The 15,670-nt window shown below is 44.7% G+C and overlaps 1 protein-coding gene and 1 long non-coding RNA gene across 4 annotated transcripts in view; one reads left to right on the top strand and one right to left on the bottom strand.

Moving 5' to 3' along the window:
• Positions 1–440: 440 nt before the first annotated feature.
• Positions 441–15,670, bottom strand: part of LOC139239186 (delta(14)-sterol reductase TM7SF2-like) — a 51,395-nt gene continuing 36,165 nt past the window's right edge. For 2 of the 3 annotated variants that reach the window (XM_070867820.1, XM_070867821.1), the window contains exons 8-12: positions 7,796–7,915; positions 7,537–7,705; positions 3,847–3,927; positions 2,818–2,940; positions 441–1,212 (exon numbers count right to left, since the gene is read on the bottom strand). In XM_070867820.1, coding sequence (XP_070723921.1) covers positions 1,052–1,212; positions 2,818–2,940; positions 3,847–3,927; positions 7,537–7,705; positions 7,796–7,915 — 654 coding nt within the window. In that variant the 3' untranslated portion in view covers positions 441–1,051. The remainder of the gene's footprint in view (positions 1,213–2,817; positions 2,941–3,846; positions 3,928–7,536; positions 7,706–7,795; positions 7,916–15,670) is intronic. The other variant, XM_070867822.1, reaches the window with a different exon arrangement.
• LOC139239188 (uncharacterized) lies at positions 3,307–7,667 on the top strand. Its single transcript, XR_011588611.1, has 3 exons — positions 3,307–3,606; positions 3,702–3,936; positions 6,450–7,667. It is a non-coding gene; the product is annotated as an uncharacterized lncRNA (long non-coding RNA).

Below are 15,670 nucleotides of genomic sequence, written 5' to 3'. Positions count from 1 at the left end.
GGAGGTGGAGATGGGGAAGTTCCCAGATGTACTCCTGATGACACACAACCACAAACTACGTTCCCTAGCCACTGACTGATGGGGAGAGAGGGGGAGGCGATGGGGGAAGAGAGAGTGGGAGATGGGGTGGAGAGGAGAGAGAAGATGGGGGGGTTTGAAGGAGTTTTCGGGGAGAGGGAGAGATTAGGGGGGAGATAGGAGGAGGGGGGAGATGGGGAAGGAGATAGGAGGAGGGGGAGATGGGGAAGGAGATAGGAGGAGGGGGAGATGGGGAAGGAGATAGGAGGAGGGGGAGATGGGGAAGGAGATAGGAGGAGGGGGAGATGGGGAAGGAGATAGGAGATGGTAGATGGGGAAGGAGAAAGGAGGTGTTGGACAGCTTTCTTGCTTCGTTGCTTTAAACGTCAGAATTACACACACACTCAGTTGTAGTATTGGCAGGATCAGGTCTTTTTTATTTCAACATACTATACAGACCAAGTATGAAAGTTACTGAGACACTGCACAAGGCCAGTTCACTGCTTGTTCCGATTTCCAGCGCTGCTTGTGAGGCACACGCCTTTTGAATTTCCAGTGTCTATTGCCTCAAACAGCTTTTTCTCTCATCTCTTATACCAAAAAGGCCTTTGAACTCTCATTTCCTTGCCTAGTACAAAAAGATAATAAATATACAGATGATGTCATGAATTACTGTACACAAACCAGGTTGTTTTCTCGCATAGTAACAAATGGTACATTCACATGGTCGGGCAGTCAGTCCAGTGGGAGTCAGGCATTCGATACAGTGGGAGTCAGGCATTCGATACAGTGGGAGTCAGGCATTCGATACAGTGGGAGTCAGGCATTCGATACAGTGAGAGTTAGGCATTCGATACAGTGGGAGTCAGGCATTCGATACAGTGGGAGTCAGGCGGTCCATATTGTGGCAATTGGTCAGTGCAATATGAATTGGACAGCACAGTTGCAGGACAGGATGGTGGGTGAAGTTAGTGCCGTTGGAGTATTCAGTAAGATACTCTGATCATGCAAACACATTTATTGGAACAGCTTCTCAATAAATGTGCGGGAAAATTTGATATTTCACCCGTCTGCAATATTCTTCCCAAGCTGCTCCGTATCTCCCGTGACAATCTTCCTCAATCTCTGTTGCTCGTTTAATGAGCATGCGGACACAAAGAAGCAACTGGAGGTATGGAATGATGTGAGAAAACCCTGCGGTTGAGGGAAGACAAAACAATTATATTAATGTAAATTACAACATAAAATACATGAAAGAGGTTCAGGAACTGTAAGTAACAGAGGTGACACAGTGTTCTGATCTCAATTTTTTAATTAGCAAAAGAACTAAATCCAATAATCGATAAGGCCAAGACATTCCTGATCTATGGTCTTGTATCTCCTGGAACCTTCAGCTGCAGCTGTAGTGCAGTTACTTATTCCAGTAAAAGAAAGACTTGCATTTATATAGTGCCTTTCACGACCTCAGAATGTCCCACAGCTCTTTAAGAACATAAGAAATAGGAGCAGGAGTCGGCCATTTAGCCCCTCGAGCCTGCTCCGCCATTCAATAAGATCATGGCTGATCTGATCATGGACTCAGCTCCACTTCCCTGCCCGTTCCCCATAACCCTTTACTCCCTTATCGCTCAAAAATCTGTCTATCTCTGCCTTAAATATATTCAATGACCCAGCCTCCACAGCTCTCTGGGGCAGAGAATTCCAAAGATTCACGGCCCTCAGAGAGAAGAAATTTCTCCTCATCTCAGTTTTAAATGGGCGGCCCCTTATTCTGAGACTACGTCCCCTAGTTTTAGTTTCCCCTTTGAGTGGAAATACCCTCTGCATCCACCTTGTCGAGCTCCCTCATTATCTTATATGTTTCGATAAGATCACCTCTCATTCTTCTGAACTCCAATGAGTATAGGCCCAACCTACTCAACCCTTCCTCATAAGTCAACCCCCTCATCTCCGAAATCAACCTAGTGAACCTTCTCTGAACAATCTCTAATGCAATTATATCTTTCCTTAAATACGGAGACCAAAACTGTACGCAGTATTCCAGGTGTGGCCTCACCAATACCCTGTACAGTTGTAACAGGACTTCTCTATCCCCCCTTACAATAAAGGCCAAGATTCCATTTGCCTTCCTGATTACTTGCTGTACCTGCATTTTGTGTTTCACGCACAAGGATCCCCAGGTCTCTCTATACTGCAGCACTTTGCAATTTTTCTCTATTTAAATTATAATTTGCTTTTCTATTATTACAGCCAAGGAAAGAAAGACTTGCATTTATATAGCGCCTTTCACGACCACCAGACGTCTCAAAGCGCTTTACAGCCAATTAAGTACTTTTTGGAATGTAGCCACTATTGTAATGTGAAGCGCTTTTGAACGGCAGTCGCTGTTGTAATGTGGGAAACCCAGCAGCAATTTGCGCACAGCAAGCTCCCACAACCAGCAGTGTAATAATGACCAGATCATCTGTGATGTTGGTTGCGGGGCAAATATTGGCCCAGGACACCGGAGAGAATGCACCAGCTTTCCTTCGGAATAGTACTGTGTGATCTTTTTCATCCACCTGAGCGGGCGATTAAATAGGATCTCTACATTTGACAGCACCTGAATGGACAATCCTAATTTTTCAGAGTCCTTTCAGCGTCTATCAAACAAGGAAACACCCAACACAAGGCAGATAGTTATTGTTGCTTCTTGTTTGATGCTGGTGAATTAACCATTGAGGCAGTTGTGCACCCCACCTCTCGTGGAGTCAAAATTGAGACTGATTTTTCCACCATTTTATTAAGGGGGTTTCTTACCACAGGGCAGAGACCAGGCCAAGTGGACGATGATGTCCCCCAGATAATTGGGATGTCGTAGCCAGCCCCACCATTCAGAAACCAGCAGCTTCTTTCCTGTACCTGTGTCAATGGTCTCCAGGTCTTCAAAGAGAAAAAGAGAAAATAATTGTTGTTGTGTACACCCTCGAAATCTGATATTGGCCTTGGTGCAACTCTCAATGGAAACCTCTCCTTACATAAGGCTCCTATTCCATCAGTGGATGTGGGGCGGGGAGGTGTGACTGAAATAAAAAATTGCAATGTTACTTGGATGTGCACTTGAAGTGCTGTAACGTGCAGGGCTACGGACCAAGAGCTGGAAAGTGGGATTAGGCTGGATAGCTCTTGGTCGGCCGGCGCGGACACGATGGGCCGAAATGGCCTCCTTCCGTGCTGTAAATGAAGTACTTTTGGAGTGTAGTCACCGTTGCAATGTAGGAAACGCGGCAGCCAATTTGCGCACAGCAAGCTCCCACAATCAGGAATGTGATAATAACCAGAGAATCTGTTTTTGTGATGTTAATTCAGGGATAAATATTGGCCCCAGGACACCGGGGATAACTCCCCCTGCTCTTCTTCGAAATAGTGCCATGGGATCTTCTACGTCCACTTGAGAGGGCAGACGGGGCCTCGGTTTAACGTCTCATCCGAAAGACGGCACCTCCGACAGTGCGGCGCTCCCTCAGCACTGCACTGGGAGGGTCAGACTAGATTTTTGTGATCAAGCCCCTGGAGTGGGACTTGAACCCACAACCTTCTGACTCCGAGGTGAGCTCCTTATTCTGTGAAAACTATAAATGGTCTTGACATTTTATATATAAATATTCCTTTAACTACGTATTTAATTTTTATCCCTTAATTAGTTTTATCGCCTTAACAATCCTGAACCAGAGCTGACAGCAGGAACGCAACTTAAAGTAACTTCACTATCACTGCTCTCCCATCATTTCTCAGTCGATTAACCTGGGCAGCTTTTCAGTTTTGATGTAATATTTGATGGTTACTCACTGGTAAAAGCCACGTCCTGAGGATCTCTGCGGAAGTTATTCTTCTGCTTATTGGAATGACAGTAAATGAAGATTCCTACAGCTGTGTGAGGTAAGATTAGAATTATAAATAAAATACAAAATCCCAAGAAAAATGAACAGCAGAATAGTTAGCGACTGCCGACCCTTTGTTATAAAACTTAGAAAAATGAAGAACATAAGAATTAGGAACAGGAGTAGGCCACACGGCCCTTTGAGCCTGCTCCGCCATTCAATAAGATCATGGCTGATCTTCGACCTCTACTCCACTTTCCCGCCCGAGCTCCATATCCCTAGAGTCCAAAATCTATCAATTTCCGCCTGCATCCACAGCCCTCTGTGTTAGAGAATTCCAAACAAGAAGGAAAAAAACAAAAAATGCTTTAAGATACGCAGTGGCTTCGTGAACACCTGGAAGGAGCAAAGACCACCTGGAACGCACTCAGATAAAACCCATGTTTTCTCTTTTCAGGTGCTGAACGACCAGTTGTGTGTATTTATAGCAGTTCTGTTCAAATTTCCACCACTTACACTTGTTTAGTATTACACCGAGGGTGATCCTTGTAACTGATCATAGAATCATAGAAAATTACAACACAGAAGGAGGCTACCCAGCCTAATCCCAATTTCCAGCTCTCGGTCCGTAGCCCTGCAGGTTACGGCACTTCAAGGGCACATCCAAGTACTTTTTTAATGTGGTAAGGTTTTCTGCCTCTACCACCCTTTCAGGCAGTGAGTTCCACCCCAGACCCCCACCACCCTCTGGGCGAAGAAATGTTTCCTCATCTCCCCTCTAATCCTTCCACCAACTAGTTTAAATCTACTCCCCCCGGTTGTTGACCCCTCTGCAAAGGGAAATAGGCCCTTCCTATCCACTCCATCCAGGCCCCTCATAATTTTATACATGATGTTGCTAATTCTTCAAATAGTTATCAATCTAATGAAATGCATCCCAGGGTATTAAAAGAGATGGCGGAAGTTAGAGCAGATGCATTCGTTATAATCTACCAAAATTCTCTGGACTCTGGGGAGGTACCAGCGGATTGGAAAGCAGCTAATGTAACGCCTCTGTTTAAAAAAGGGGACAGACAAAAGGCAGGTAACTATAGGCCGGTTAGTTTAACATCTGTCGTGGGGAAAATGCTTGAAACTATCATGAAGGAAGAAATAGCGGGACATCTAGATAGGAATAGTGCAATCAAGCAGATGCAGCATGAATTCATGAAAGGGAAATCATGTTTAACTAATTTACTGGAATTCTTTGAGGATATAACGCGCATGGTGGATAGAGGTGTACCGATGGATGTGGTGTATTTAGATTTCCAAAAGGCATTCGATAAGGTGCCACACAAAAGGTTACTGCAGAAGATAAAGGTATGCGGAGTCAGAGGAAATGTATTAGGATGGATAGAGAATTGGCTGGCGAACAGAAAGCAGAGAGTCGGGATAAATGGGTCCTTTTCGGGTTGGAAATCGGTGGTTAGTGGTGTACCACAGGGATCGGTGCTGGGACCACAACTGTTTACAATATACATAGATGACCTGGAAGAGGGAACAGAGTGTAGTGTAACAAAATTTGCAGATGACACAAAGATTAGTGGGAAAGCGGGTTGTGTAGAGGACACAGAGAGGCTGCAAAGAGATTTAGATAGGTTAAGCGAATGGGCTAAGGTTTGGCAGATGGAATACAATGTCGGAAAGTGTGAGGTCATCCACCTAAAAGGGAATATTATTTGAATGGGGAGAAATTACAACATGCTGCGGTGCAGAGGGACCTGAAATCCCAAAAAGTTAGTTCGCAGGTGCAGCAGGTAATCAGGAAGGCGAATGGAATGTTGGCCTTCATTGCGAGAGGGATGGAGTACAAAAGCAGGGAGTTCCTGCTGCAACTGTATAGGATTTGGTGAGGCCGCACCTGGAGTACTGCGTGCAGATTTGGTCACCTTACTTAAGGAAGGATATACTAGCTTTGGAGGGGGTACAGAGACGATTCAGTAGGCTGATTCCGGAGATGAGGGGGTTACCTTATGATGATAGATTGAGTAGAGTGGGTCTTTACTCGTTGGAGTTCAGAAGGATGAGGGGTGATCTTATAGAAACATTTAAAATCATGAAAGGGATAGACAAGATAGAGTCAGAGAGGTTGTTTCCACTGGTCGGGGAGACTATAACTAGGGGGCACAGCCTCAAAATATGGGGGAGCCAATTTAAAACCGAGTTGAGAAGGAATTTCTTCTCCCAGAGGGTTGTGAATCTGTGGAATTCTCTGCCCAAGGAAGCAGTTGAGGCTAGCTCATTGAATGTATTCAAGTCACAGATAGATAGATTTTTAATCAATAAGGGAATTAAGGGTTACGGGGAGCGGGCGGGTAAGTGGAGCTGAGTCCACGGCCAGATCAGCCATGATCTTGTTGAATGGCGGAGCAGGCTCGAGGAGCTAGATGGCCTACTCCTGTTCCTAATTCTTATGTTCTTATGTTCTTATAATCACATTGTATTAAAACCTTTAAACATTGCAAAAGAAGTACATTGTAACGCACTTAAGATCTTTGTTCATTCAGCTTCCCTTTCTCTCATTCCAAACAGGCAGACTACAAAAAAGGCTAAATTGATACCCATCAGATTTGTTCCGCCATTCAATTAGATTCTGGCTGGTCTGTATCTCGACTCCATTTATCCACTGTTGCTCCATATCCTTTTCTACCATTACCTAACAAAATTCTATTATTTTCCATCTCGAAAGCTCCAATTGTCCCAGTATTCACAGCCTTTTGGGGGAGAGAATTCCAGATTTCTACTGCCCTTTGAGAAGTGCTTCCTGATTCCCCTTCTAGGACCAGAAGCAACAAGCGCGGTGCTCCTGATAGGCTCGTTTCATGCACAGTTGGAGTGGACTAAAATTCCAGATCCACGGCATCCATTCCGGAAACAGAACTTCCCTCTTACTGTGGTACCAATCATCGTCATCATCATAGGCAGTCCCTTGAAATCAAGGAAGACTTACCTCCACTCTAAAAGTGAGTTCTCAGGTGGCTGAACAGTCCAATACGGGAATTACAGTCCCTGTCACAGGTGGGGCAGACAGTGGTTGAAGGAAAGGGTGGGTGGGGAGTCTGGTTTGCTGCACGCTCCTTCCGCTGCCTGCGCTTGTTTTCTGCATGCTCTCGGCAATGAGGGTATACATATCAGGAAACGCTGAACAAGCTGGGTCTCTTTTCTCTTGAAAAAAGGTCGAGGGGTGACCTAATAGAGATCTTTAAAATGATGAAAGGTTTTGATGGAGTGGATACAGAGAGAATGTTTCCACTTGTGGGGAAGAGCATAACTGGAGGCCATCAATATAAGATAGTCACCAAGAAATCTAATAGAGAATTCAGAAGAAACTTCTTTACCCAGAGAGTGGTGAGAATGTGGAACTCGCTGCCACAGGGAGTGGTTGAAGCGAATAGTATCGATACATTTAAGGGGAGGTTAGACAAGCATATGGGGGAGAAGGGAATAGAGGGTTATACTGATAGATTTAGATGAAGAAAGACGGGAGGAGGCTCGAGTGGAGCATAAACGCCGGCATGGACTGGTTGGGCCGAATGGCCTGTTTCTGTGCCTATATCCAATGTAATCCTGTGTATGTAACAAAGGTGGTATTTTATATTCGAAACTTCATCCTGCTTACCGTAAATCACAATGATGATGGCGACTTGCAAGTAACTGAGTTCTTGTGGGTGATGGACAAGGTAGAGTGCCTGCAGACTTGAAGTAAAAGGAATCCAAACCATTTCGCCAAAAGTCATAATGTATCCAAATGTGTCATTGACTATTTCCTTTGTGAATAAAATCGATTCCTGTAAAAGAATCAGATTGAATTTGCAGTGCATTGAGTGATCTACCTTATGAATGGTTTGATGAATTCTGGTCGTGCATTGTGTAACTACCTCATCATACAGTGCATCTAGAATGTAAAAAAGCTGGAAAACAACAACAAGGCCGAGGGCTGGCGATACTCTTCCATTCCGCTCCACACCTTCAGCCAGAATCGTTAAGATGAAGAGTGCCTGTAATGAAAAATAAATCACTATTCCAAATGTTATATGAGCAAATTTGAAAATAACGAATTAAGGCCATTTGAACATTACTTGAGTAATTCTTTGAAGGTATGTCTGGCATTACACACCGTTAGAGCTCCATCTATCTTGCCAAAACTCACACCATTTTCTAGCTAACAAAGACTTGCATTTCTATAGCACCTTCCATGACCACTGGACATTCCAAGGCATTTTACAGCCAATTAAACACTTTTGAACTGCAGTCACAGTTGTGAGAAACGCAGCAAGCTCCCACAAACAGCAATGTGATAATGACCAGATAATCTGTTTTTGTTATGTTGATTGAGGGATTAATATTGGCCCCAGGACACCGGGGAGAACTCCCCTGCTCTTCTTTGCAATAGGGCCTTGGGATCTTTTACATCCACTTGAAAGAGCAGATGGGGCCTCAGTTTAATATCTCATCTGAAAGACAGCATCTCCAACAGTGCAGCACTCCCTCAGCACTGCACTGGGAGTGTCAGCCTTAATTTTTGTGCTCATGTCTCTGGAGTGAGACTTGAACCCACAACCTTCTGACTCAGAGGCGAGTGTGCTACCCACTAAGCCACTACTGACAGCTGATGTGATATTGTGGCTCGGTATTTGACTCGAGAGGCTCGAGTGGCCCACATTGATGTCTTTCAAAAAAAATCATTCCCTTGGGAAATTGCTTAAATGATGATGTTAGGAGAGAAAATGCCAGGCAACTATAGTCATGAGGAGAAACTTGAGAGACCGAGACTATTTCTATTGGAGCAAGGAAGGTTCTCGGGAGGTTTCTTAGAGATTTTTGAAATTATGATGAGGTAAGGACTATTTCCTCTGCTTAGGGAGTCAGTGACAAATAGTCATCAATTTTAAATTGTCACTGCGTGAGAAGAGAGGTTACAGAAATTTCTGTACGCCGAGGGTTGCTGCAGCATGGGATGCTTTGAAGTGGTGTGCTGTGGAGTTTAGAAGAATGAGAGGTGATCTCATTGAAACAACAACTTTATTTATATAGTGCCTTTAACGTAGTAAAATGTCCCAAGGCGCTTCATAGGAGCGATAGAGGACAAAACAAATAAATTTGGCACTGAGCCGCATAAGAAATTACGGTACATGACCAAAAGCTTGGACAAAGAGGTAGGTTTTAAAAAGCGTCTTAAAGAAGGAAAGAGAGGTAGAGAGATTTAGGGAGAGAATTCCAGAGCTTGGGGCCCAGGCAACTGAAGGCACGGCCACCAACGATTGAGCAGTTATAATCAGGGATGCTCAAGAGGGCAGAATTTGAGGAACGCAGACATCGCCGGGGGTTGTGAGGCTGAAGGAGATTACAGAGATAGGGAGGGCCGAGACCATGGAAGGATTTGTAAACAAGGGTGAGAAGTTTGAAATCCAGCCATTGCTTAACGTATAAAGTTCTTAAAGGGTTTAACAGGGTAGATGCTGAGAGGCAGTTTACCCTGACTGGAGAGTCTAGAACGAGGGGGCATAGTCTAAGGATAAGAGGTCGGCCATTTGGGACTGAGATGAGGAGAAATTTCTTCACTCAGAGGGTTGTGAATCTTTAGAATTTCTACCTCTGAGGGCTTGGATGCTCAATCATTGAGAGTATATTCAAGACTGAGATCGATAGATTTTTTTGGACACTAAGGGAATCAAGGAATATGGGGATAGGATGGGAAAGTGGTTTGAAATACAAGATCAGCAATGATCTTATTGAATGACGGAGCAGGCAGGAGGGCTGTATGGCCTACACCCACTCATATTCTTATGAAAGAGTAAGTAGATCAGGCAGGGACCATGGTTTGTTGCAAAGGAAAATTATAACAGTTCTGAAGCAGTGGAAGACACAGGGTTTTCAGGAGATAGCAGGGCATTGAGATTAGTTTTGAATTGTTCTGGGAATGAGCTGGCACTAATGCAACAGGCCAAATGGCCTCTTTCTGTGCCGTAACCCCCCATTCTTGGTTTGTGTTAAGTATCGAATAACTCCACAAGGCTAAGTACGGTGAGCTAGTTCAGGCATGACTTTACTCCAGTTTATTTATTCTCAAAGTGAGGATTCAACATGGCTGCCAACATTATATACCCGGCTTGCACGTGTCTGCCAGTGACCATTAGACTCCGACAGTCGCGCCCTCCGGTGGCAGGTAAAACCCAGTTAACATACATAACATCATTCCTCCCAAAGTCCTTGGTACAGGTTGTATTTACAAGTTGAGACGGTCCGGGGCCTTCCGCTCCCTAGTTGATCTTCTCAGTTCGAACTCAAGCTTGGGTGATTTAGTAGGACCATTGCTGCATTGCAGAGCAGTCAATCTGACAGGACTGTCAGGGATGGTAGGTTCGTCTTCGTGAATGACACAAGGGTCAATGATGATGTCATCTTCAATTCGTTCTGGGTTGTCTGTGAATCGCAGTTTGGTTGGGTCGATGTGCCTTTTACACATTTGGCCATTTAACAGTTTGACTACAAACACCCTGTTCCCCTCCTTGGCCAAAACTGTGCCAGCAATCCACTTTGGACCATGACCATAATTCAGAACAAACACAGGGTCATGAACAGCAATGTCACGTGACACGGCCTCGCAATCGTGGTACCATTATTGCTGTTGCCTTCTGGTTTTGACGTGATCATTGAGATCGGGTGTACAAGAGAAGAGACTGGTTTTGATGCCTCTCTTCATTAACAGCTCGGCAGGAGGGACCCAGGTGAGCGAGTAGGGTCTCGTCCGGTAACTGAGCAGAATGTGGGACAAGTGGGTCTGTAGGGAGCCGTGAGTCACGTGTTTTAGGATCTGCTTAATGGTTTGGACAGCCCTCTCCACTTGACCATTAGATGCGGGTTTGAAAGGGGCAGACCTGACATGCTTGATGGCATTACGGGTCATAAACTCGTGAAACACGGTCCGTTGTCGCTCAAGGACGTCGGGCATGTCATGGGTGGCAAACATGGCCAGGAGGCTTTCAATAGTGGCTTTGGACGTGCTGGATGACATGATTACACATTCAATCCATTTGGAGTAAGCGTCCACTACCACTAAAAACATTTTGCCGAGAAAGGGGCCGGCAAAGTCTATGTGGATCCTTGACCATGGTTTGGATACATAGAAACATAGAAAATAGATACAGGAGTAGGCCATTTGGAACTTCGAGCCTGCACCACCATTCAATAAGATCATGGCTGATCATTCACCTCATTACCCCTTTCCTGCTTTCTCTCCATACCCCTTGATCCCTTTAGCTGTAAAGGCCACATCTAACTCCCTCTTGAATATATCTAATGAACTGGCATCAACAACTCTCTGCTATAGGGAATTCCACAGGTTAACAACTCTCTGAGTGAAGAAGTTTCTCCTCATCTCAGTCCTAAATGGCTTACCCTTTATCCTTAGACTGTGTCCCCTGGTTCTGGACTTTTCCAACATCAGGAACATTCTTCCTGCATCTAACCTGTCCAGTCCAGTCAGAATCTTATATGTTTCTATGAGATCCCCTCTCATCCTTCTAAACTCCAGTGAATAAAGGCCCAGTCGATCCAGTCTCTCCTCATTTGTCAGTCCAGCCATCCCGGGAATCAGTCTGGTGAACCTTCACTGCATTCCCTCAATAGCAAGAACGTCCTTCCTCAGATTAGGAGACCAAAACTGAACACAATATTCCAGGTGAGGCCTCACCAAGGTCCTGTACAACTGCAGTAAGACCTCCCTGCTCCTATACTCAAAACCCCTAGCTATGAAGGCCAACATACCATTTGCCTTCACCACCTGCTGTACCTGCATGCCAGCTTTCAATGACTGATGTACCATGACACCCAGGTCTCGTTGCACCTCCCCTTTTCCTAATCTGCCGCCATTCAGATAATATTTTTGCCTTCGTGTTTTTGCCCCCGAAGTGCATAAACTCACATTTATCCGCATTATACTGCATCTGCCATGCATTTGCCCACTCACCTAACCTGTCCAAGTCATCCTGCAGCCTCTTAGCATCCTCCTCACAATTCACACCGTCACCCAGTTTAGTGTCATCTGCAAACTTGGAGATATTACACTCAATTCTTTCATCTAAATCATTAATGTATTTTGTAAATAGCTGGGGTCCCAGCACTGAGCCCTACGGCACCCCACTAGTCACTGCCTGCCATTCTGAAAAGGACCCATTTATCCCAACTCTCTGCTTCCTGTCTGCCAACCAGTTCTCTATCCACGTCAGTACATTACCCCCAATACCATGTGCTTTAATTTTGCACACCAATCTCTTGAGTGGGACTTTGTCAAAAGCCTTTTGAAAGTCCAAATACACCACATCCACTGGTTCTCCCTCGTCCACTCTACTAGTTACATCCTCAAAAAATTCCAGATGATTTGTCAAGCATGATTTCCCTTTCATAAATCCATGTTGACTTGGACCGATCCTGTCACTGCTTTCCAAATGCACTGTTATTTCATCTTTAATAATTGATTCCAACATTTTCCCCACTACTGATGTCAGGCTAACTGGTCTATAATTACCCGTTTTTTCTCTCCCTCCTTTTTTAAAAAGTGGTGTTACATTAGCTACCCTCCAGTCCATAGGAACTGATCCAGAGTCGATAGACTGTTGGAAAATGTTCACCAATGCATCCATTATTTCTAGGGCCATTTCCTGAAGTACTCTGGGATGCAGCCTATCAGGCCCCGGGGATTTATCGGCCTTCAATCCCATCAATTTCCCTAGCATAATTTCCCGCCTAATAAGGATATCCTTCAGTTCCTCCTTCTCACCTGACCCTCGGTCCGTTAGTACTTCCGGAAAGGTTATTTATGTCTTCCTTCGTGAAGACAGAACCAAAATATTTGTTCAACTGGTCTGCCTTTTCTTTGTTCCCCATTGCAAATTCACCTGAATCTGACTGCAAGGGACCTACGTTTGTCTTCATTAATCTTTTTCTTTTCACATATCTATAGAAGCTTTTGCAATCAGTTTTTATGTTCCTGGCAAGCTTCCTCTCATACTTTATTTTCCCCCTCATAATTAAACCCTTTGTCCTTCTCTGCTGAATTATAAATTTCTCCCAGTCTTCAGGTTTGCTGCTTTTTCTGGCCAATTTATATGCCTCTTCCTTGGATTTAACACACCTTAATTTCCCTTGTTAGCCACGGTTGAGCCACCTTCCCCATTTGATTTTTACTCCAGATAGGGATGTACAATTGTTGAAATTCATCCATGTGATCTTTAAATGTTTGCCATTGCCTATCCACCGTCAATCCTTTAAGTATCATTTGCCAGTCTATTCTAGCCAATTCACACCTCATACCATCGAAGTTACCTTTCCTTAAGTTTAGGACCCTAGTCTCTGAATTAACTGTGTCACTCTCCATCTTAATAAGGAATTCTACCATATTTTGGTCACTCTTCCCCAAGGGACCTCCCACAACAAGATTGCTAATTAGTCCTTTCTCATTACACATCACCCAGTCTAGAATGGTCAGCCCTCTAGTTGGTTCCTCGACATATATTGTCCAGAAAACTATACCTAATACACTCCTGGAAATCCTCCTCCATCGTATTGCGACCAGTTTGGTTAGCCCAATCTATATGTAGATTAAAGTTGCCCATGATAACTGCTGTACCTTTATATCACGCATCCCTAATTTCTTGTTTGATGTTGTCCCCAACCTTACTGCTACTGTTTGGTGGTCTGTACACAACTCCCACTAGTGTTTTCTGCCCTTTGGTATTCTGCAGCTCCACCCATACAGATTCCACATCATCCAAGCTAAAGTCCTTCCTTACTATTGCGTTAATTTCCCCTTTAACCAACAACGCTACCCCATCTCCTTTTCCTTTCTGTCTATCCTTCCTGAATGTTTAATACCCCTGGATGTTGAGTTCCCAGCCTTGGTCACCCTGGAGCCATGTCTCCGTGATGCCAATTATATCATATTCATTAATTGCTGTCTGTGCAATTAATTCGTCCACCTTATTACAAATACTCCTCGCATTGAGGCACAGAGCCTTCAGGCTTGTCTTTTTAACACACTTTGCCCTTTTAGAATTTTGCTGCAATGTGGTCCTTTTTGATTTTTGCCTTGGGTTTCTCTGCCCTCCACTTTTACTTTTCTTATTTCCATCTTTTGCTTCTGCCCCTATTTTATTTCCCTCTGTCTCCCTGCCTAGGTTCCCATCCCCCTGCCATATTAGTTTAACTCCTCTTCAACAGCACTAGCAAACACTCCCCCTAGGACATCAGTTCTGGTCCTGCCCAGGTGCAGACCGTTCAGTTTGTACTGGTCCCACCTCACCCAGAACCAGTTCCAATGTCCCAGGAATTTGAATCCCTCCTATCTGCACCACTCCTCAAGCCACGTATTCATCTGAGCTATCCTTCAATTCCTACTCTGACTAGCACGTGGCACTGGTAGCAATCCTGAGATTACTACCTTGGAGGTCCGAATTTTTAATTTAGCTCCTAGCTCCCTAAATTCAGCTTGTAGGACCTGATCCCGTTTTTTTTTTTTACCTATATCGTTGGTACCTATATGCACCACGACAACTGGCTGTTGACCCTCCTTTTTCAAAATGTCTTTTTTTGGCATAGCCATGACCAGAGTCTCAGCAGAGCCTCCACAGGTGCATTACTCAGTTGCGTGCAAGTGTTGCACTGATGCACGCATAACTCCAAGTCCGATTCAATGCCGGGTCACCAAACATGAGACCTGGCAATGGCATTCATCATGACAATGCCTGGGTGGGTACTATGTAAATTTCGCACAAAAGTTTCCTTGCCTTATTTTGGCATAACAATATGATTACCCCATAACAGACAATCAGACTGAATAGACAATTCATCTTTGTGGCGGCTATAAAGCTTAATTTCATCCTGCATTTCCCTGGGAATGGCAGACCAATTTCCATTTAGGACACACCTTTTTACGCTTGACAGTACAGGATCCTGGCTGGTCCAGGTCCTAATTTGGTGAGCCGTGATGGGTGACCCCTCACTCGAAGGCATCCATAACCAGCAGCAAATCTGCGGGCTGCGGCATTTCCACCCCGGTTATGGGCAATGGTAGCCGGCTAAGCACATCAGCACAGTTTTCAGTTCCTCATCTGTGACAGATGACATAATCATAAGCGGATAATGTCAGTGCCCATCTTTGGATGCGGGACGAGGCATTGGTGTTTATACCTTTGCTCTCAGAAAACAATGAAATGAGTGGCTTGTGGTCTGTTTCAAGCTCAAACCAAAGCCCAAACAGGTATTGGTGCATTTTCCTAACCCCATTTACGCATGCTAAAGCCTTTTTCTCTACCATATTATAGGTTCTTTCAGCCTTAGACAGACTTCTGGATGCATATGCAACTGGTTGGAGTTTGCCTGATACATTGGCTTGCTGGAGCACACAACCGACCCCGTATGATGAGGCGTCGCAGGCCAGCACCAACCGCTTACATTGGTCATAATGTACCAGTAATTTATTGAAACATACCAGGCTCCTGGCCTTCTCAAAGGCCCTGTCTTGAGATTTGCCCCAAACCCAGTCATTACCCTTTCTCAGCAACATGTGTAAGGGCTCTAGCAATTGCTCAAATTAGGTAGAAAGTTACCAAAATAGTTGAGAAGGCCCAGGAATGGACGCAGCTCCGTCACACTCTGGGGTCTGGGTACATTCTTGATGGCCTCTATCTTTGAGTCCGTAGGCCTGATGCCATCTGCTGCAATCTTTCTCCCCAGGAATTCGACTTCTGGTGCCA

This window comes from Pristiophorus japonicus, chromosome 26 (genome assembly GCF_044704955.1).
Source record: "Pristiophorus japonicus isolate sPriJap1 chromosome 26, sPriJap1.hap1, whole genome shotgun sequence".
Lineage (NCBI taxonomy): Eukaryota > Metazoa > Chordata > Chondrichthyes > Pristiophoridae > Pristiophorus > Pristiophorus japonicus.
Note: the sequence above shows the minus strand (reverse complement) of the source record. Positions and strands in the feature narration are given on the sequence as shown.